The following is a 22,034-nucleotide window of genomic DNA, read 5'->3' on the forward strand; positions in this document are numbered from 1 at the left end:
TCCTTATAAATGAAAAAGGGAGGAAAAGGAGATAGTGTCACCATGATGCCATATAGGAGACTCACAGGCCATTGCTGACTTTGAAACCAGGGGAAGAGGGCAAGGGACTGGGGAATGTGGGTAGCCCCTAGAAGATGAAAAAAGCAGGGAAACAACTGTCCCCTACAGGCTCCAGAAAGGAATGTGGCTGTGCATACACCTTGATTTTAGGCCAGGGAGACCCATCTCAGACTTCTGACCTCCAGAACGGTATGATACTAAATTTGTGCTGTTTTAAGTTGCCAACTTTATGGGAACGCCTAATGCCAATAATAGGAAACGAATTCATACCCCTCGAAATATGGTGGCACATATGTATCTAGTCTGAAGGATTCATACCCACAAAGCCTGTGAGGACGACCTTGTACTTGGATCACTGCTTTGCGGGGGCTGCCCAGGCCTGCACAGGGTTGAATGAGTTGCTCTCCTGCACCTCTCACTGAACACACATGGCTGGCTGAAAGCCACGGAGGACCAGTATGAGACCAAATTCCTCCTGAATGGAGTAAGGAAGCCTATTTCAGCCCAGAGGTGTGAAATCTTGGCTGGATTATCCAGTAAATTCTCAGGATGCTTGGCAAGCTCCCTGGTTTGCAGCATTCTCTCAGTAATGTAAAACTCTTGAGCCCAGGGGATGCCCCCTCCATGAGCAACCTGGGCAGGTCAACTGGAGAAATACCTTCACACGGTCTTGGGCTTATTTATTTCCTCCACTGTCTTGGTTTCCTCGTGGGTAGTGGAGGTGGGCTAGGAAAGGTGGGGTGATAAAAGCAGAAAGGCACCAGAGTGACCAGAAGACTCAGCAAGGCTCATAATCATTTGGTTTCATCACCTCTTGGTGCCCATGATGGAACTTGTTCAGGGTTGAACCAGAAGATTAGCTCAGACCATTTCCCTCTGTGTGACTTGGCCAAGAGAGAAACTGCCCATTCCTTTTTTAAATGGAAGTCCTAGCTTGCTTTGGAAGAGAATCCCAGAGAAATCCGGCTGACTCAGGGGTCTCTGCAGAGCAATTTAGGGAAAGTTCAGAACTGGGAGGAGAAAGGCAGCCAAGGGGGCAGCACTGAGCAGGGAGGGTGGAGGAGTGGGGTCCCCTGAGCCCCACCTCCGCGCTCAACAGTTCGGCCTGTATTTCGGCCAGGGAGGGCCGGCCTGGGGGCCTCTCTTTTACGCAGCCCCGCCCAGGGTGGCTCTCCCGGGTCTCCCCTATTTGGCCGGCTCGGCAGGGCTCTGGGCGGGGCCGGAGGAGCGTGGGGGTGGGAGGCCGGAGGAAGATGAGCGGAGTTGGCTGTGAGGCCGGGCGCCGAAGGCAGAGGGGTGGGGATCTTGGGTGGGCTGCCTCCTCCCGCTCTGACCCGTTCCACACCCCGCGGAAAGCAGGCGCTGCCAGTTAAATCATTCCCCTTTCAGGAGGGAAGGGGAATAAAGGTAACGAACCCCTTTCTGCTTAAAAAAGCAAAGGGAGATCGTGGGCTTTGCAGCCGCTCTGTCCCACTCCTGGACCATGCACCCTTGCATCTTTCTGCTGGGCCACAGGCGAGGACTTGATTTCTTGAGCTGAGAGCTAAACCTTGCTGACTTTTCTTCTCCCCAACAACTGAATCATGCCATGTGCCCAGAGGAGCTGGCTTGCAAACCTTTCCCTTGTAGCTCACCTCCTTAACTTGGGGGCCCTTTGCTATGGGAGACAAGCTCAGCCAGGCCCGGTGCACTTCCCGGACAGGAGGCAAGGTTAGTGGCTTTTCTTTTTTCCTTTGAAAACCGTGGTGGTGAGACGCGTGGAAAGTTGGTTGCTCCCCCTTCCCCTCCCCCACTGGCCGAACTCTGCAAAACCGTTTGGCTGAGTCATAAGGAAATCTGGGCTGGGACCTCAGTAACATCTCAGAATTCAGTGTTGAAAATGATGATTTCTTAATTCTCACTGAAAGGCGAGTGTCCCCCGTCTCTTACATACTAATGCTGCGGCAGTAAAGACCCAAGGGGTAACTGGTAACCCCCCCCCCCTTTTGTCTTCTCTTTGAATGCTGCACTGTTTCAGTCTTCTATTTTTCAAATTCTGAACATGGAAAATGATTTTTTTAAAAAGTTCCAACTGGCCACTGGCGGTGTTTCTAGTTAGTTTCAGCTCTGGACAGGGGAGGGGAAATGTTATTCTGGCCCCTTGCTGAGTGAGTTTGGCTGTGTTTTGGTTTCCTGGAAAGATTAAGGGCTGTGTTTTAAAAATAACAGTTCTTTTTGGGGTAAATTTACCACTGTAGGGGCTCACCTTTCCCTGTCCGGCCTTCCTGAGGGCAGCTGGCTGCATCTGCTTGTGAATGTCATGAAACCTACAATGCTATTGAAAACACAGCGGGGGGTGTGTGTGTGATCAGGACAACCTGTCCTTTAAACCTAACACCTTGAGCAGAGCAGCACTGCTGCCTCTGCTTTTTTATTGGACTTGAAGGGTCAGAGACACTTTTGTGTTTGGTGGGGAGTTCCTTGCACCTCTAGGAGAAGACAGAGTGGTAGCAATGGCCCACGTGGCTGGAGAAAGTTCCCTGCACCAGGACTGCTAAGGCACTCTGCATGTGTCAGCCCAGCAACCACTGTTTGCAGCCTTCTGGGGTGCAAGGACCATTGTTACTGACCCTGTTATAAAGCTGAGAAAGCTTGTTGAGTTTATGGGCCCAGCTCATGGTGAAGTGATGTTTTGAATCCAGGTAGCCTGGCTCCAGAGGCTGACCTCTTAGCAATAATAGGGACAACACATACAGGCACACAGACACACAGACAAACACACAGACACACAGCACTGCTTTAGCAAACGTGAAGTCCAGTGTTTGCTGTCCATGCTCAAGCCCTGAGAAGCTCCGCTAGCATTCTGACCACTTGGGTGGCAGAGATCATGAGCCTGTCTTTGCTGAGGATTCCACACAGGGTTCTGCCTCTGGTGCTAAGTTCAAATACTGCTGAGACCTCATCTACTGTGATTTCAAGAGCCATCAGAAGCAAGTCTCTTTGCTTTCCTTGGGAGCTGGAGCCCGCACACTGGGGTTAGATGTCAATCAGCCAGCACTTGCTTGTGTAAACGTTCCAGATACAATCTCCCACCCCCAAGTTTAAAATAGCAGCATTTGTTTTTCTTTGAAAAACAGCTCCTTTGTGAAAAGTCTCCCTTCTAGCAGCACAAACAAAGCCTGTGAGCACTTCCCAGGGCATTTGGAGATGATTTGGTTCAAAGACACACATTCTCCTGCTTTGGTTTTCAGCTGTCCTTGCTCCACATCTCCGTAAGCGACTTCAGCTTAGTGTGGAGCAGACACCCCCCCGCCCCGCTCTCTCCTCTCTGGAAGATGAGAGATGGTTGTTTTCCTTGGTCACCTTTGGGGTTATGTGCTGAAATTACTTGATATTGACAAATAGCTCTGGCATGCTCAGAGTTTATCAGGCATACACAGATTATTAGGTGTTAAAAATAATTTCCATTTCTAAAAGTCTTTTCTCCAGGATATTTGTTCTTCATCATCACCAGTAGATTTATAAGTAATCCACATTTGGTGCAACAGAGAAATTTCTGAGCAGGCTTCATTTAGAACCGAGTGGAGAGGGAGAACAACTGAGAGAGAGAGAGAGAGAGAGAGAGAGAGAGAGAGAGGTGGAGAGATAGGATGAGAAAATTCTAAGGCTTCTTGGGACTAGGATGACCTGACTTTTGCCCCAAAGGACCAGCCTGTCATTTCACAAAGAACCAATGTCCCTAGATTTCCATTTCTACTCTGACAACATTTTTGAATTGCACCCAAATTTTGCACATTTAAACTTGCAAATGACTCCACATATCATCTCTGCCATCCTTATTTTTCTGGAGGAGGAATGGTGGGGGCCTCGGAGGTGAGTCTGTTAGTTGGAGTGCATTCAGTGAGCCCCTATTAAGTGAAGGGGATTGGACAGGGTCCCATGGCTGGAAACATTCTGATCCTAGATAATCATTAACATTGTCTCTAGTTCTATGGGGTGGGAGGAGGCAGGATTTTAGGCCTGGGAAAGAGCACAGAGGTACATCCCATCTTTTCTGGGACCAGAAGGCAGATTTGACCCTCTGCCCAGTATTCTTTCCACATCACTCACTTGTGATATATAAACGTGCAATGACTTCCACGAGGTTTCTTGGTTCCCAACCAAGTATCAGAACAATGGGAAATATAAATCTTGTGTGCAACATTCTGCCTTTCTTCCACAGCCAGTGATAGCCCCTTGTGTTCCTTATTCCTTGTACTGTCTACAAGTCTCCACTGCTTCTATGATCTCTTTTGCTCCCAGCGACTCTGAGATCAACAGGGCAGGCACTTTATCCCACGGCAGAGATGTGCTTCTGGCTGCACAGGTTTGTGCAAGAACAGAGGGAACGTCTCCAGACAAATGTTTTGAGTGTGCTTGAAGACAAATGGTCTACTCATGTATCTATGCTATCTGAAAAAAAAAAAAAAGAAAGGAAATGATTTCATGTATTTTCTTTATGTAAGAAGACACTTCACAGTTTGGGTATTTTATTTGTGTTCGTTATCATGAGCAATCATGGTCTGGAGGTTAGTGGTCATAGGGTCGGTGAGCAAATCCAGCCCCCCGTGCTGTATTTTACAACTTAGGGGGGAACAACAAAATCCTCCACATCTTGACATGTGTTGTTTTCTACGATAAAAATATATTTGAAAGGTCACAACATCTTGTGGAAGAGAATTATGAAAACAAACTTCAGACTTAGAGAATTTCATTGCCTTTTTTAGTGAAGAGTCTTAGAGATTCATGGCTCTCTAAGATAGAAATACACAATATAGAGTTAAGTATAGATTTAACCTAAGCTATAGAATCTGGCAGGTAAATATTCTCTCACCTCTCTCCTTTCTTTCTAAGCAGAGGGTAAAAAGTCACCTGTACTGTGAATTTTCAGAAGCAGTTGTGCCCACAGGCTTCACACAAGGTTTCTCATGAAATATCATCAAAGTTTGTGACTGAGGGTTTCGAGGCTAATTTGAAAGAAGGCAAATCAAGGTACTCAAGGCTGATAATGTATTTCCATAAAGCTGCAGACTGTGATGGGATTAGAGTGTGCCTCAGTTCCCCCACCCACAGCCTTGTTGACGCCCCATCTTGACATCTGGTTCTCAGCAGTAGACCCTTGAGAAGCAGCAAGGGCAATGGTTAGAAGGGCGGGCTCTGGGGTCAGAGTGCCCCAGAATGAATCCCCACCGCTCTTTGTTGTCTTTTTACAGGGGTGGGAATGAGGGCTAAGATGAGGGACACTGTTAATAATATCTGTCCCAGAGAACCTTAAGGATTAGACAAGACCAGGTTGGTGTGCTCTAAATGCCGGGCTTGACCGCAGAAATGATAAAATTATTTCCTGACACGTGCTTTCTCCCTTCCTGTCCTATCCCCTCTGAGCTCTGCTTTCTGTTGGCCAAGGTTATAGCTACCTCATCTTCCAAACTAAATGCCCACTGAGAGGAAGCCAAGGTGAGTGTGGGCCTCTCTCCGTCTCTGCATGGAGGTTATATCTATCTAGGGCCACAGCGATCCCTGATGGCCAAGTTTCTGTCTCTAATACCAGTCGTGGCCACTGAGTGCTATTTGTCAAGCACTGTTCTACACCTATTACATATATTAATACACTGGATCCTCACAGCGACCCCAGGAGGCAGATCCTCGTATTATGACGCCTTTGTATATGGAAGGCACCTGCAGGTGGGCTACCAACATAAGTCACACTCCGTGGCCGCCTACTTCTGTCCACACCTGGGGCTGACATGGCCTAGCTGCTTCATTTGCAATCAAATCAAGAGGCAAAACTTACCTCTTGTTTCTCTACCTGCTAAACAGCCCATTAGTATCTCCCTTGATTGCTGAGCAAACTGAGGCCTCTTAAAGAAGCCAAGCCGCCCTCTTCTCGTCAGATCATCTCCCCAGGGGCAGTAGTATCTCTTCTGCTCTGTTATACTCTCTGCCACATGCAACTGCTTATGTACGTGAAGCGCAGTGGCTAAGAACATGACTTTGAACTAGGAAGCATGAGATTTCAGTGTAAGTAATGTTGCATATGGGCTCTGGGGCCTCTCTTGGCTCAATTTCTTTATGAAAAGGGAATTCACTGAACCTGTGTCAAAGGTTGTGAGGACTGAGTGAGAAGGGACTGATGGTAGCTGGCTCATAGCAAGTGCTCGTTCAGTGGTTACTGTGGGTATTATCATTATATTATTGTATAGACAACTTATGCTGGTTCTCTTCAAAACCCATTAGATGGAAAGAAACTGGGTCAAGAGCTCTAAATTTGTTTGCTCTTATATTCTTTGAAGAGTAGGTGCTGGGGCTTAGGCAAGCTTTATCTTTCATTTTATACTTTCAAAAATCACATTTAATTTTTTGAGATGCATCTTCAGAGACAGGCCCTATAAGGCCCAGAGGAGCGTTGCCTGAGAGGAGGAGTCAGCATTGGGGAGTGACCATGCACAGCTGGGCCCATGGCAAGATGATGGCTATACACTGTTGAGTAAGACTTTTTTCTGTCCTTAACTTCCATTCACTGCTCACCCAGGAGAAGCTGGAGACATATCTGTGAGTAGCAGAAGAAAAGAGTAACCTGAGAAGAATACAAGGGAAGCCAATTGTATCCACTCTCTTACAACCCTCCCTGGCCTTTCCTCTCCTAAGCTCTGAACTTGGAAGGTTACTCTGATACTAAATATGTCCAAATATTCCTTGGGGAGTAGGCAATACAGAGGACAGAGTCAACTTGACTCCTAGTTCATGGCACGCTAGCATCATTAATTTGTGCAAAGCCTCTTTCTTGTATTATTATCTTTTTCTCCATTTCAGTCCCTTTTCCCAATCCTCCTCACGGAAAACCATTTTAATGGGTTCCATATGTATTTTTCATTTGCATATGTTCTGGCAGACTTTGTTTCATTGTTTTGGTGTGCATGTATTTTCCACTGATGTCAGTGGCTCTGTATTAACCTGTATTTTTCTTATTTTTCACTGAACATTGTTTTTAAAGATTTGTCCATGTTGTTATGTGATCTGTTGCTCTGAACTGCTGCAATTAGAAGCAATGGTTCTGGATTTTTTTACACCTAAAAAACTGAGACTATTTATTAGTACCTAAGAGTGAAAACTGTGCTCTGCCCCATATTTCATCCAAGGCAGAAATGAACAATTTCACAAAGGATGTTGGAAGGAAAAGAGGCTGCTTTATAAATGTACCTCCTTAAGTCCAGTTCTTTTAATTAACCAGCTGCAAACGTGCTCATTGACAGAGCAACACATTACGAGACAGATACCTGCGATGTGCAAGATTCTCGCCTCCAGAGGCTTTGGAAATAAAGTCTGATGAACAAAATGCATGGTAAAATGAGGCTATTCTGGGAGGTGTGGAGAGTAAGGACCGGAGAGAACTTCAGCAAGAAACATTAGGAGAAAGAAGGGGGATTGAAGTTGGAACTTGAAAGCCTAAGTGGAAATAAATAGGGTATCAGGAGAGAGTGCAAAAGACATGGTAGTTGGGGAAGTAACACACAAAGCAATGCAAGCCGGAAGGCGCAAGGAATACATCTGGGAGGTGGTAGTGGAATTTGTTTTTCCTTCTCTCTCTTGCTTCCTCCTGGCTCCTTTTCTTTCTTTTTTTCCTTTCTTCTTTTTTCCCCCCTTTAACGCAAAAGATTAGTTATTTTACTAAGTGGCTAATGGTTTGCCTTAAGTAGTCTGTAATCCTGAGTGATGATTCGCCCCTGCTAGCTAGATTCCTTGTTCTTTTCAAACATCAGTATGAGGAGAAAGTGGTGGGAATTTAAACGTGAGTGAGCCAAAAGGTCTATCTGTCCTCGTGTGTGGAAGGGACAAGTGTTCCTGTCTTGCGTTTTTAAAGTGGCAGGTTTCATCTTACCATTTTATTTTGTATATTTTGTAAAAATAAAAAAAAATCCAAGTTTGTTTCTTTAGGTGCCCGTTTCACGTTATGGACCACTAATGCTGTGATTGGTGGGAAGTTTGTCAGACAGTATACAACAGGAGAGCTGTTTTTATTTTTCTCAAACCTGAGTTAATGGGAAGTTCCTGAGGTGTTTGAGTTCCTTAAAATAAACAGCGAAGCCCTGTGATTTGTATTCATGAACTGAGGACTTGAAACATTCCTTACACGGACCTTGCCCCTTTGCTAACAGGATGCCTCATGAATGAATTCTCATCTTAATCAGTCTCTGGGAAAACATCTGCCACCCAGAGTTGTGCCTGGGTGTTGGCCCAGACTGCCACGCGTCACAAGGAGGGGCCCCAAATTGATTTGAGTCGTTCAGGGAATTTACTGTTGACAGTGTTTGTGCGGTAGACAGGATGTGTAAACTTCAGGCCAGCAGTGGTATTTCGCCATCAACACGCTAAAGTCGAGGTTCCAAATGGTCGAGCGTTTACCTTGCTGTAGGCTTGGCAGGGAGTTCCCTCAGTTTTATTCTTTGTCTCCTTTTCTTTCAGAGCGTTTTATCAAGGCCCTGCCCGAATACCACGTGGTGGCCCCCGTCCGAGTCGATGCCAGTGGGCATTTTCTGTCCTATGGCTTGTACCATCCCGTCACCGGCAACAACAGGAGGAAGAGAGACTTGGATGGCCCAGAGGATCGGGTGTACTATCGGATTTCACACGAGGAGAAGGACTTGTTTTTTAACTTGTCGGTCAATCAGGAATTTCTTTCCAAGAGCTATATCCTGGAGAGGAGGTACGGGAACCTTTCCCATGTGAAGATGGTGGCTTCCTCGGTACCCCCCTGCCATTTCAGGGGCACAGTGCTGCAACAGGGCACCAGGATCGGGACCGCGGCACTGAGTGCCTGCCAGGGACTGGTGAGTGCCTGGGTCTTTCACCTCCCTCCTCTGCCCCAGGACCCTGTCCTCTTAGCCTTCACACCTAGTACCAGTGGGTTCATGCACACCTTCAGTGCGTGCAAATTGAACACTTGTGATGTGCATGGTCCTGGCTGCCAAATGGGTTGGGGACAAAGGCATAAAAGTAAAAGTTGATCAATCTGGGAGGTATGGAGAGTAAGGGCACTGAGGGCTCAGACCTGGGAGAACTTCAACCAGGAACAGCATGGGAGGAAGGGAGGATTGGAGTTGGGTCTTCGGCCTCTGAGGCCGTTCTGAGGGTATCGTGCCTGACTGGCTGGCCAGCCCCTTTTGAATTAGGAAAATCTGGGTTTGGACTGAGTGAGAGGCTCACTAGTAATGATGGTGTTGTCCACAGCTGCTGTGGTTGTAGTTGACTGTGTGGCTTCGTCATCAGACTTCATACGGAAACTTAAGCTGTCAGTTCATACTTTCGTGCCTTTGTTTTCTCATCTGTGAAATGGAGATAACGATAGTACCCATCTCACAGAGCAGGGCTTGGTGAAGTACAGCCTGCAGACCAAATCTGGACCACCTCTTGTTTTTATAAATAAAGTTTTTTGGAACACAGATAAGCCCACCCGTTTACATTGTATGAGCTTTCAAACTATAACTGCAGAGCTGAGGACCTGGGATAAGGACTGTATGGCCCATGAGGCCCCAAAACTGCTATCTGGCTTTTATAGAAAAAAAATTTGCTGATCCCTATAATATTGAGGGAATTAAATGAATTAATATATACAAACACTTTAGAAGTGTGCTTATGAGTAATACACACTCAATGGATGTTGGCTGCTATTATCTTTTTTTTTATGTTTCCAGTTTTGCCAGGTACTGGAATGTGTGGTTTACTAGGTGGTTTCTGTACATTGTCCTCTTCTGCTCTCCAGCCCCCCATCTTGGTTATACTTTATTTTTTTTATTTTATTTTTTCTCTTTTTTTTTTTTTATTATGCTATGTTAGTTACCATACAGTACATCATTAGTTTTTGATGTAGTGTCCCATGATTCATTGTTTGTGTATAACACCCAGTGTTCCATGCAATACGTGCCCTCCTTAATACCCATCACCGGATTAGCCCATCCCCCCACCCCCTATTTTAGTAGATGATGAAGCTTGGAGATGTTGAATAACTTTACTGTGTAGGTAATTTGAGCCTGAGTCTTTCTAGCCCTTATCAGTCGTCCTTTGATCCCCTCATCTCCCCTAGTTATGGGGAGCCACTAATCCTTCTGTCTCTGTTATCTGCCTATTTGAAACCCTTGTTTTAGTGAGCCCTCCAGGAGATTCCGAAGTTTCTGAGGCACTGGACTAGAGCAGTCGTTCATAACCCTGGTTGAACATTAGGATCCACTGGGAAGCTTTTAAAAAGTACCCATTCCCCACCTGTCCTCCCAGATGTTCTGATTTAACTGGTCTGAGAGTGGAGCTCAGACATCAGTAACTTTTCAAAGCTCCCTAGGAAACTCTAATGTGCAGTAGGTGTTGCCAGCCTATGGATTAGCGTGAGTGGGGATTAATTAGCAGTAGTAGCCAATATTACTCTAAAGTAGCAGCTCTCTCCGAATAATTGTAGCAGCGTGCAGCCGGGGTTGAGAACCACTCAACCCTCTTTTCATCCTGCGCTTTCTAAGGGAGATTGCACACTGGTAAGCATTATTCTAGGCTTGGGAACAGAATATTGGGACCTTTTCAATTTCAAATGGCCCCAGGGAGCAATGCAGACTACCATGTGGGCATTTTCAGATTCAAATTCCAGATTCATACTAAGTACAGGGGCACAAAGAAGCAAATATTAACTAATGGACTAATGTGGTAGCCAAGATGATGGAAAATTTTAGATTCGAATTGCTGAATGATTTTTGCCGGAAGAACCAGTGTACTGGCATTATTTTGGAGCCCTTCACACAGAATTGAACAGTTAGTGGACAGTTATAAAATAGGCGCTGAGATCCAAATGACTTTCTTTCCTTTCTGTGAGCGTACAAGCTGGCTGGCTTCAAGTTCATTTGCCATTATAGCCAATGCTCCTCGTCAAAACGATAGTGATTGGACTTGTGTCTGATTTCTCCTGATCACTTATCTGGGATCTGACTTCTGTGATGTTTATTTTCCCTTTCACCCAGACATGACCCCACACTCAAATTCACAGCACGGCAGGCTTAGGATATATTCACTTTTAAGCCCCCCACCCCCCTAAGGACAGAGGTGGCCTTTGGGAAGGTTTTCTGAGGAAGGAAACACTCTCATGTGGAGGAGAACGTCTGCTTCTCCTTTCTATGGCTCAGGGCTGGTAAAATCTTTGCTTTAGATATAGTCATCCTAATGCTGTAGGCTGTGTTCTCTTGGAGTCATCTGTAATTTAGGGTCTAGTTAGCTTCCCTCACAGCAGGCTCAGATGGTTGCAAACTGAAGACCCAGGAAAGGTCACTCTGGCCAGGGTGTGGGGTGACCTCCTCCCTCCATTTAATAACGTCCCCATAGCTCTGGTTCCTATCCTCTTGGGGGCTGCTGTCAACTGAGTGAGCCCATGTCTTGGCCCAGCAGCTCTCCCTCTGTCGTCTTTACCATTGTCATCACTCTCTCCCTTCAAGTCTTTATAACCTTGAAGTTATGGAATTTGTTTCTTTTGAACAGTTTAGTTGATTTTTTCCATTCTAAGTTCTTTGATGGAGAGACTGTGTTGTTTAATCAGTTAGACTTGGAAGTCATCCTTGGTGGGAGTCATTACCTGTGAGACTCCCAGTCGGGTCGTTTTGGATTTGCTATTGCCAGGGGCCCTCTAAGGATTTGTTCTGTGTTAGTTGTTGTTAGTATTTCAGTTGAGATTTCTGCAAAATGTTACACTCCACACTTATGCATGATATGGGATTGGGGTTCTGACCCTTCATGGGTATCCCCCTTCACTGACATCTTGGTCTAGTCTCCTGTCACCTGGACTGTATACCTGAGTCAGTAAATATTTTTAATGTTTGTTATTTTAATAAGTATTTAAAATTCTTGTTCACAGTCAGGGACAACATGTCTCAGCTCAGGCTTTATTAAAGTGAATATGGTTTTTGGCTCTATCCTAAACCCTAGCCTCAATTCTAGGCATTACCGGGGAATTAGATCCTAACCCCTAATCTGAATAGCTAGCTAGCTGGTCATGGCTTGCTCTTTCGCTCGGGCCACTAAGCTTCACTCCCATTCAACTCTTTTTCCTTTTCATTTTTAACACATTGAGATTTTCTTCCTTATTTTGAGCTCAACTATGGATTAATATTTTCATAGAGGTATTATTTTTAGTTTTTCTTTAAAGTTGAACTTTTTATTTTGATATATAGATTTATATGCAGATGTAAGAACTAATACTGAGAGATCCCATGTACCCTTGACTCAGTCCCCCTCAATGGTAACATCTTGCAAAATTACTGTACAGTATCATAGCTCGCATTTTCATGTCGATACAGTCAAGATGCCCAATATTTCCATTACAAACAACTTCTCCTGCTGTCCTTTTATAGACACATCCATTTCCTTCCTGCCTCCAGCCCCTTCTTACGTCTGCATTTTATATTTAGGTCATGATCCATTTTGAGTTAATTTTTGTATAAGATGTGAGACTTAGGTAGAAGTTCATTCTCATTCTCTCTTTTTTTCGTATTGCCTATGGATGTCCAATTGCTCCAACACCATTTTTTTTTTTTTAATGCCACCTTCCCTCCATTGAAATACTTGGAAAATCACTTGGAAATATTTTTGTGAGTCTATTTCTGAGTTTTATGTTCTATTCCACCAGTAGATCTTTATTACTATAGCTATATAATTAGACCAGAAATCAAGTAGACTGATCTACCATTTTACACTTTGTCAAAATTGTTTTAGTATTTCTCATTCCTTTGCGTTTCCATGTAAGTGTTAGAATAATTTGACCACAGAAATTTGCTGAGATTTTGGTAGGAATTTTATTAAACCTATATATAAATTTGGGGAATTGAAATTTGTTACGTTTAGTCCAATCCATGAACATGGTAGGTCTCTTCTAATTCTTCCTATCAGACCTATCCAGGTTGACTGGTAGGACTGAAAGATCCATGATGCTTGGTCTTCCTCCTTCCCAAGGTGAGAATTTTGTAGCTTCTTGGGCCCTCCCTTCTAAATCTCACTCTGATGGCATTTCTCACCAGGAAATCTCCCAGCCATTAAGTGGGCTTTCCTTATGGACCTGAAAGCCCATCCCACCTGTTGGGTAGTTAGTGCGATTAGAGAATGAGGCTGTTAAATGGACTCAATAATTGCCTTGTTTTTTTGTTTTGTTTTGTTTTGTTTTTAATTTACTCTTCTGGGTCAGAGAATTTATTTGGGGAAAAATTAGTGAAACCGTCTTGTAAATTTGTTCTCTTAGTTTGTTCACTCATATTTATTCTTGAAGTATTCTGTTTTGGAGAGTTTTCTGATTCTAAATTATTCTGGTAGAGTGATAGTAATTTCTTCTGGGCTGAGCCTCACTGTTTCGTCTGCTGCTCAAAGATGGGGGCTGGTGGAATGACCGCATTTAATTCATGGGTGAGACTTAGCTCATTGATTCAGAGCAGGTGAAGAGTCTGCTCTGATAGAACCCAAGTTTCTCAACCCAATGCCTCATTAGTATGATTTATGATTTCTTTTCAGTCTGAAGAATTCCAGTGCCCTTTTCCTTTTTGATAGGTTTTTAAGTGTGCAGCTTGTCTTGAAAAAGCTGCAGAAAGAACTTTCATTTCTTTCATTTCTTTGACTGCCTTAACCTTCATATGCTCCTTGCAAAATATTCCTACGTGAAAAATATGGATAATCCAATTAGTCAGCCCTGCTTATCTCACATCATTGTAGGTAACAGCTTCAAATACTTGAGAATGTATCTAGTTCTCTTGTTGGCTTAGTAGGAGTAGCTGAATCCTTTACCCACACTGTTGGGACGCCTCATTAAAAGTGCTCTTGTCAAGTCATCAGTGAAGGTCATCTTGCCAGTGGGTGCCTCTCTGGATTCCTTATACTTGTGTTTCGGCACCATGTGACACACTTCCTATTTTTAAGTATTTTTTTCTCTTGGCTTAAGTGACACCACATTATTACAGTTTTACTCCTACCTACCAGCCTGAGAGTTCTGTCTCAACATCCTTTGCTCCTTTCTATATCTTTAATTAACAGAGTGTCCCAGGGCTCGGTCTGTGTCTCCCTCTTCTCTATCTTAACCCTTTTATTAGGTGATCCTGACCAGCCCCAAATGCTATCTTACATATCTGTCATCTTGTCTGTCCATCTGTTCATTCATCATCTATCATTATTATCTATAGGCTATCTAATCATCTGTTTGTATAATTATCTGTCTTTCGCATCTATCTATCTATCTCTCCATCCATCTACCTATCATCTATATCATCGCCTCCATCTCTGAATATGTATGTGAATAACTACTGAATTTATGGATCTAATTCTGATATTTCCTTATAACTCCAGCTCTTTGCCATTTCTATACATATGTCTAATAGGGATCTTAAATTTGATATGTTCAAAGCAATACTCTTTTTTTTAAGATTTTATTTATCTGACAGAGAGCACAAGCAGGCAGAGTGGCAGGCAGAGGGAGAGGGAGAAGCAGGCTCCCCACAGAGCAGGAAGAGTGACGTGGGGTTCGATCCCAGGACCCTGATATCACACCCTGAGGGAAAGGCAGACGCTTAACTGACTGAGCCACCCAGGCATCCCCAAAGCAATACTCTCTGTTCCTTCCTCCTGCCATCTTCCCCATCGCTGTACACGTCAACTCCATTCTTTCAGTTACCCAGACCAAAACTCATGGAATTATCCCATCATTGACTCATCTATTTTTCTTACACTCTATGTTTATTCTTATCAGCAACTCCTGTCAGCTCTTCCATCAAAATATGTGCAGAATCTGCCACTCTTGTCACTTCCACAGCTAACACCCTGGTTCGGTCATTCTCAACAGGGATAGTTTTGCCCTATGGCAATGTCTGGAGATATTTTTGGTTGTCACAAATGGGGAAGAGGAGATTGCTTCTGGCTTCTTGTGAGAGATGTTGGAAACTTTCTACAGTCCATAGAATGGCCTTCTGCAACAAAGGATTATATGGTACAAAATGTCAAAAGTTTCAAGGTTGAGAAACTCTCCCCTAGTTCTAGTCACCATCCTGTCTCTTCCGGACCACAGCATTGACCTCCCAAGTGGTCCTCCACTTCCTGTGTTAATTCCCTGCAAGCCATTTCTCACAGTGGCCAGATTGGACTTTTAAACACATTTATAGAGCAGTGCACTCTGCTGCTGAAAATCTCTCCTTATTTCCCATCACGGTAGGATAAAATCCAAATGCCTTTTCCTGGCTTCCAGGCTCCCTCTGACCTGCTCACTGCCTACCTCCCAACCTTCTGCCCTTCTCCTTTCCCTCCTACCTAGTACTCCAGTCTCATTGACTTTCTTTCTGTTCTTCAGATGTATCAAGCCCACTCTGGCCTCATCACCTTTACATTAATGTTCACTCTGCCTAGAACGTTCTTCCCTAAGATTTCTATGTAGCTGCTCCTTCTTGTCTTTCAGATCCCAGCTTATGATCTTCCTGGACCCTTCAGTCTACATTAGATGTTTCCAGTGTTCTATCACAGTGCCTATTTTATTTTAAAAAAGAACACACAACACCTGATATTTTCTTTTCTTTTTTTGCTTAACGTTTCTTTCCCTCACCCTGTCTTGTTCACGCATGTTTAGCTGTGTTCCATGGTAACCTTCAGTAAATAGTGGTTGAAAGGAAGGATGAGTCTATTTCAGCATTTAGCCTTTTACTGCCCCATGTTCCTGTACACCCTCCCCGGCTGTGGCTTCACAATGAAATTATGGTTCCTCAACAACCCAAACAATGGCTCAAATGCCACCTGTTGACGTCTAGAATGCAGTCTGTTTCATTGGTCCCTGAATCCCTTCTGGTGGGTTCCCAGGGCACTGGCTCCTCGTCATGGCAGAGTGATGATGCTCTGCTATGGCCTCCTGGGTTCATCACTCTAAGGACACTGTGACGGCCACCATTGTGTTGACTTTGGGAAGGGGACACTGCTATCAACTTTGCTATTCTCTTCTGGGCCTGGGTCAGGCCTTTTCTTAGTTCTGCAAAGCACATCAGATCCCAAACTGTAATTTTCAGTAAGACTCTTTAGAAAGTGTGTGTATAAGAGGAAGGAAGGACAATACAAATAATGACCAGAAACTTCTCTTTGCCTTGACTGTGCTGAGTCTAAGCTGAGCTCCAAGGAGGTCTCTAACCAAGTGCCTGCCTTTTGATCTGTGGCAAGGATGGCCCCATGGGCAATCTCCTGGCTAAGGAGTGCACTGAAGCATAATTTTCTACTGAGTCCTGGGCCCAGGCACAAGGCCTGTGAGAAAGGAGGAGAATTTCTCCACCCCAGACACAGGCCCATCTTTGTTTCTACTTCTTCTTTCCAGGTGTTTCTTGCAAGGAGTAGCTACTCACTTCAGGGGAAACCCCAACCTAAAGTGGCTGGGCCCCACAGGGCGGTTCGTGCTTTGCCAACCCCACAAAAGTACCCCATCATGGGGACCAGCGAGGGCTGAAATCCAGCCCAGGCTCTACCAACAACCAAATCCTAGTTTCAGGTGGAAAAGAGGTCTTTTATAATCCCTTTGCCCAAAGTGGAGAATCTTTTTGTAATTTGTCGACTTAGATGGCTGCCTTTTAAAATTCATCTGTCTGAAAGGGACGCCTTTATAATTGCATCTGTCTCCCTCTCACACCTTCTTGCAATTTGCACGAATGTGTGCTACTACAATAACCACAGAGCCCCTTATCCACAGGGTTTGGGCTGGCCCTGTGGCCCCCAGATGACAGTCCCATGAAGACACAGTCATCCATTTTCAGTATGTTTCCCAAAGCTTGCGATACTCCGTTTCTTATAGCAGCAAGGAGAGGGGGGTGGGTATGTGCATTAATAGCAGATCCTTTTCCATTAAGCTCTCGAAAGTCTTTTTTTTATAATAATTTTTTATTATGTTACGTTAGTCACCATACAGTACATCCCTAGTTTTTGATGTGGTGTTCCATGATTCATTATTTGCGTATAACACGCAGTGTTATACCCATCAACTTAATACCCATCACCGTCTTAACCAATATTTTTTCCCAATCTCTTCTTCAATTCAAGGTGAAGAACAAGTCTGTGACTATTTCCTGAGGCTATCGGGTTCTTTGCTTCCGATCTCCAATGAAAAACTGCTTGAGCTGGAACAAGGGAGGCTTTCTCAAGAAGAGACAGTTACATAAATGCTCAGATCCTATTGACACATCAGAGAAAAACATTTCTACTCAATAGCAATGTTTGAAGGCAACCCTCTATTTCCTTGTTTAGCCCACTTTACATTGAGGTAACGAGAATTTTAATTTTTGTCACCAGAACAAATGGAAGGTATGCTCAGAAAGGAAATTAAATCTTAGGACGCAGGACACAATGAAGGCTTGGAGTGGTCTTCCAGCTCCTCACTAGCAAGACCTCAGTTTTTGCTAGAAATGTGCTGTTATATCATTGTAACTCGAAGCTTTGTTAGGTTCTAATTTCCAAAAAGGTGAGAATTCAGCGTTCTCTGTGGCTGGCTGTGCAGATGCTGTCAATGAGATGAGATGAGCGGCTTTTGACACTCTGTGCTCCATGATGGAGCCTCCATTGAGAGAGGGGTGTGCTTCCTACCGCGTTACTCCCTCAAGTGCAGTTCAGTTCTTGGCCCAGATGGAAAGCTCTGCGGGTTCTTTTTCCATACCATCAAAGAATGTAACCATTTCTGCCCTCTTGTTCTTGAACTCCGGCTGAAGCCCGGGGTGATGTAGCCAAGGAATGAAATCCACTGGCAGAACTGTGTGGGAAAACTTTCCCAGCACATGGTTTCTTGCCTGGCTTCCTGATCTGGAACTTTGTGGCTTGTTTGCAGAAATAGTCATTTGAGTTGTGGGATGCCTGTGTGTCAGGGTTTGTTGTTCCTCACCAGGAGGGAAGGAAAGAAATGCTCCATGTATCCCCTAACTCTGCTCCCAGGCTGAGGAATTCCCCGTGACCCCTGACCTTTGCGGGTTGCCTGGTCAGACCCATGCTTACTCTGATGTGAGACTTTGGAACAGGGCCTCTGGCTGGTGGGAGATTCCTCTCCTCCCTGTCAGTGCTTTGTGTTACAAGCTCATAACATGAGCGTTGTTTCCTCCCCACCCCCTTCTTTTTCATCTTTCTGCTTCCTTTTCAGTTCTTCCAGTTCATCTTGCGAGTTCCCAGCATGATGGATGGGACGTGAGAGAGAGAACTGAAGAAACTGTATTTCAAGAAGAGCATTATTTTCTTTCTTTTGCTGGGTCTTGAATTAGGGGTCTTCTCTGGGGAGAAGCAGGTCAGGAGAAGGAATGACCCTCGTCTTATGGGAGATGAGGGCCCAGAGGCTCTGTTTGTTATTGGTTAATTACTTGACTTACGGGTTCGTGCAAATGCAGCTGGAGATGTTACTCCCATCTCCTGTGTATCTCTTCTCTGAAGACTTTATTTTGAATCTCATTTCTGTTTTCATTACAGAGACTGAAGACAAGATGTCCAGAGTTTCCCACTCGATGTTCATATATTGACATTTCTCTTCTTTTTTGATCGAGTATGAATCATAGGTCCAGGGATCTTAAATATTAGCTTTCAGAAAGCTCTAGTTTCTTTCAAAAATGTCTCCATTGATGAATAGATATTAATAAGAACTTTGAAAAATGAGAAAACAGGAGGCCTGGGTTTTAGGTTTTGTAACTGAAAAAAATGTTTCACTTGGTTGTTGGAGATGATCTTTCAGTGTGACATAACTGATTTAGTTTTGATCGGACAACCTATGTCAGAGAGACAGACATACAGCCAGGTCTGCGGAGAGTTGGCCTATTTTCCATACAGAGCAATCCCACTGGATTTGCGAGTCAGAGGAGCTGGGCTCAAGTCCCAGCTCAGTACTTACTCACCATGTGGCCTTAGTTGAGACCCTTTGCCTTTTTGGGTCTGTTATTTGAGTGGACTGGGTCCTTGCTACTAAATGTGTGGCCCGTGCACCATCGGCATGATGCAGCTTCTCAGATCCCACCCCGACTTGCTGAATCAGAGCCTACATTTTGACAAGATCCCCAGGGAATTTGCACGTGCATTGCAGTTTGACAGGCATCGACCTGGTGCACCCAGAGACACTAGTTCTAGTGGAGATCCCCCCTCCACATATTGCACCCTTGTGGCAAATTGTTGGCCTGAATGCCTCATGAAGCTTAGAAACAGTAGGGGGGATGCTGCTGTTCTAATCGATGTTGATGGGTAGAAGGGTGGAAGAGGAATCTTAGGTAATGTGATTCAAAAAAAGACTAAAAAGATACATATTTGGAAGCCAAATAAGATGGGTTCTGATGGCCAGCTGTACTCTGTCATCCTTTGCTGCTCTTCTGTCCTCCACGGTCTTTCGTTATGTGAGAACCCTTGGCCTTGGCGTGGACAGCTCTTACCAGGACAACTTCCCATTGTTCTCAAGTTCTTTAATCTCGCCTCTGGTGAGTCTACTAAGCAATAATCTTTTGTTTCGATGTCTTCATCCAAGCTCTTGAGAAAGGATGGGCTTTCCTGGCCCTCCAAAGACTAGGACAGACCATGGCAACTGACACTGTTTAGACTTTCATTGCCACTCCCAAGGGGATGGAGCCTTGCTGATGCTAAGTTTGGGTTAACAATGAGGAAACCTTGATGTTTATAAATATTCCCTTAAAAGATTGTAAGTGTGGAGTTTTCTAGGATGTTCAGGAAGTCTAGGAGTAAAAGGGCAATGGCAAAGCAAGAATGATGCTTTCCTCTCCGTTCTGGGAGAACATTCCTTGCAGAGATGGTCACTTATGACAGTGCACCCCATAGACACCAGGGACAGGAGACACGGCCTCTGCCTCTGGGCCTGTCCACCTTATGTCCATGAAGTTCTGTACCCTTGACTGAATACGTAAGGGTTTTAGAGAAGATGTGCCCCACAAACCATTTGGTAACACCATAGTTGTCCTGTTTGCCTTCACTGATTATACTTGGTTATTTGCTTTTAAGGTTTTTCAAATAATCAAACACTGAAAATCTTCCACTAAACAAACACATTTTAAAAAATACGATCTTCTGAGATTACAAATTACAAACTAATGGTGTATGTTGTTGGATTTGCTTATTTCTCTCCTTCAGATATTTCAGGCATTCATTTGAACAGAGTGATTTTGGGGTGCCTGGGTGGCTCAGTTGATTAAGCATCCCACTCTTGATTTTGGCTCAGGTCATGAACTCAGGGTCGTGAGATTGAGCCCTGCATTGGGGTCCACACTGGGCATGAAGCCTGTTTGGGATTCTCTCTCTCCCTCTGCCCCCTGCCCCTGCTCTCCCTCTCTTACTCAAAATTAAAATAAAAAGAATAAAATAAAATAAACAGAGTGACTTCCATACCCCCAGTGCATTCTATACCAGACCCACTACTCTAACTCAGCCTCATTCTCACATATCCCTTCAGGGTTCGGCCATGAAATTGGCTGGGAGAGCAGTAAGTCATTCTGAGAAACAGATTTGACAGAATGATAGGACTTCATACTAAATGGTCCCATTTGGTGTCATTGATTCCCCTCGTCACTGATCCACCCTCCCCTCACCACCTCCACCCTGCTGACATATTGTTCTCTGGAAATTTTTTCCTCACTTGATTTCTGCTTTGGCCTTAAGGAATGAGTCACACAATTTACAAATGCACAGCTTCCACAGTCTCTGACTGGGTCATCAGATATCACATCTCTCTTCCAAGCAGGCTTGCTTTCTTCTGCAAGTTTTGTTTGTTTTTTGTTTTGTTTTTTTCTTTTTTTAAGTTTGCAACTGAATTTTTCTCTTTCAGATTCTTCAACATTCTCACTTTATCTCTGATGGCTGATTCCCCCCACCCCCACCCCACTTACGGATTTTCTGGGCTTTCTCTTTGGCTTTCCTTCCTTTTTCTTACTCTTGCTGTGTTTTAGCTATTTTTACTATCTTTTGTTTTTCAGCAGATATGCAGCAGGACCACATGAAGTTGAGCAGTTTGCTAAAATGAGGCTTATTTAACTTATATAACTTATAAGTTATTTAACTTACAAAACAGGTATATTTAACTTATATAACTTTTAGTTGTTTAAATTATAATATATATTTATATTATGTTATATATTACTTATAAATTATTTAAGTAATTTATATAAGTTACATATAATAGTATATGCTAATTAAATTAATCACATTAAATTATATCTCTCTCTTTTTTTTTTTTTAAAGATTCTATTTATTTATTCGACAGAGATAGAGACAGCCAGCGAGAGAGGGAACACAAGCAGGGGAGTGGGAGAGGAAGAAGCAGGCTCATAGCAGAGGAGCCTGATGTGGGGCTCAATCCCACAACGCCGGGATCACGCCCCGAGCCGAAGGCAGACGCTCAACCGCTGTGCCACCCAGGCGCCCCTAAATTATATCTCTTATATATCATTTATTAAATTATATAAATTTTTTTTTTGAGAGAGAGAAGTGCACACTGGAGTGAGCTGGAAGGGTGGGGTGCAGAGGGAGAGAGAGAGAGAGAATCTTAAACAGGTTCCATGCCCCAGCGTGGAGCCCAATGCAGGGCTCGATCTCATGACCCTGAGATCATAACCTGTGCCAAAAAGGAGGGTCAGATGCTTAACTGACTGAGCCACCCTGGTGCCCCAATTATATTTTTTATCTTCGGTCACCTGGTTGGCTCAGTCAATAGAGCATGTAACTCTTGATCTTGGGGTCGTGAGTTGGAGCCCCACATTAGGTGTAGAGATTACTTAAAAATAAATAAATAGATAAACTTAAAAAAAAGTCTTATCTCCTTTCTAATCTCTGTGTGGCTTGATAGAGAAAGAAGAGTGGAAATAGGCTGTTCACAGAGCTTCCAGATAGGAAGCTCTGCGTGTGTGTGTGTGTGTGTGTGTGTGTGTGTGTGTGTTAGGTGTGGGAGGAGGGGGCTAGCTAATACAGAATCAGTC

General features: G+C 44.2%; 1 protein-coding gene across 7 annotated transcripts in view; it reads left to right on the plus strand.

The window, feature by feature from the left end:
* The first annotated feature begins 1,324 nt into the window (after positions 1-1,324).
* The window catches only part of ADAMTS12 (ADAM metallopeptidase with thrombospondin type 1 motif 12), a 310,364-nt gene continuing 289,654 nt past the window's right edge, over positions 1,325-22,034 (plus strand). For 3 of the 7 annotated variants that reach the window (XM_034657036.1, XM_034657041.1, XM_034657038.1), the window contains exons 1-2: positions 1,326-1,770; positions 8,542-8,906. In XM_034657036.1, coding sequence (XP_034512927.1) covers positions 1,644-1,770; positions 8,542-8,906 — 492 coding nt within the window. In that variant the 5' untranslated portion in view covers positions 1,326-1,643. Of the gene's footprint in view, positions 1,771-8,541; positions 8,907-22,034 lie in introns of all 7 variants that reach the window. The other 4 variants (XM_034657039.1, XM_034657040.1, XM_034657042.1 and 1 more) reach the window with 3 other exon arrangements.

The sequence above is a fragment of the Ailuropoda melanoleuca genome, chromosome 3 (genome assembly GCF_002007445.2).
Source record: "Ailuropoda melanoleuca isolate Jingjing chromosome 3, ASM200744v2, whole genome shotgun sequence".
NCBI lineage: Eukaryota > Metazoa > Chordata > Mammalia > Carnivora > Ursidae > Ailuropoda > Ailuropoda melanoleuca.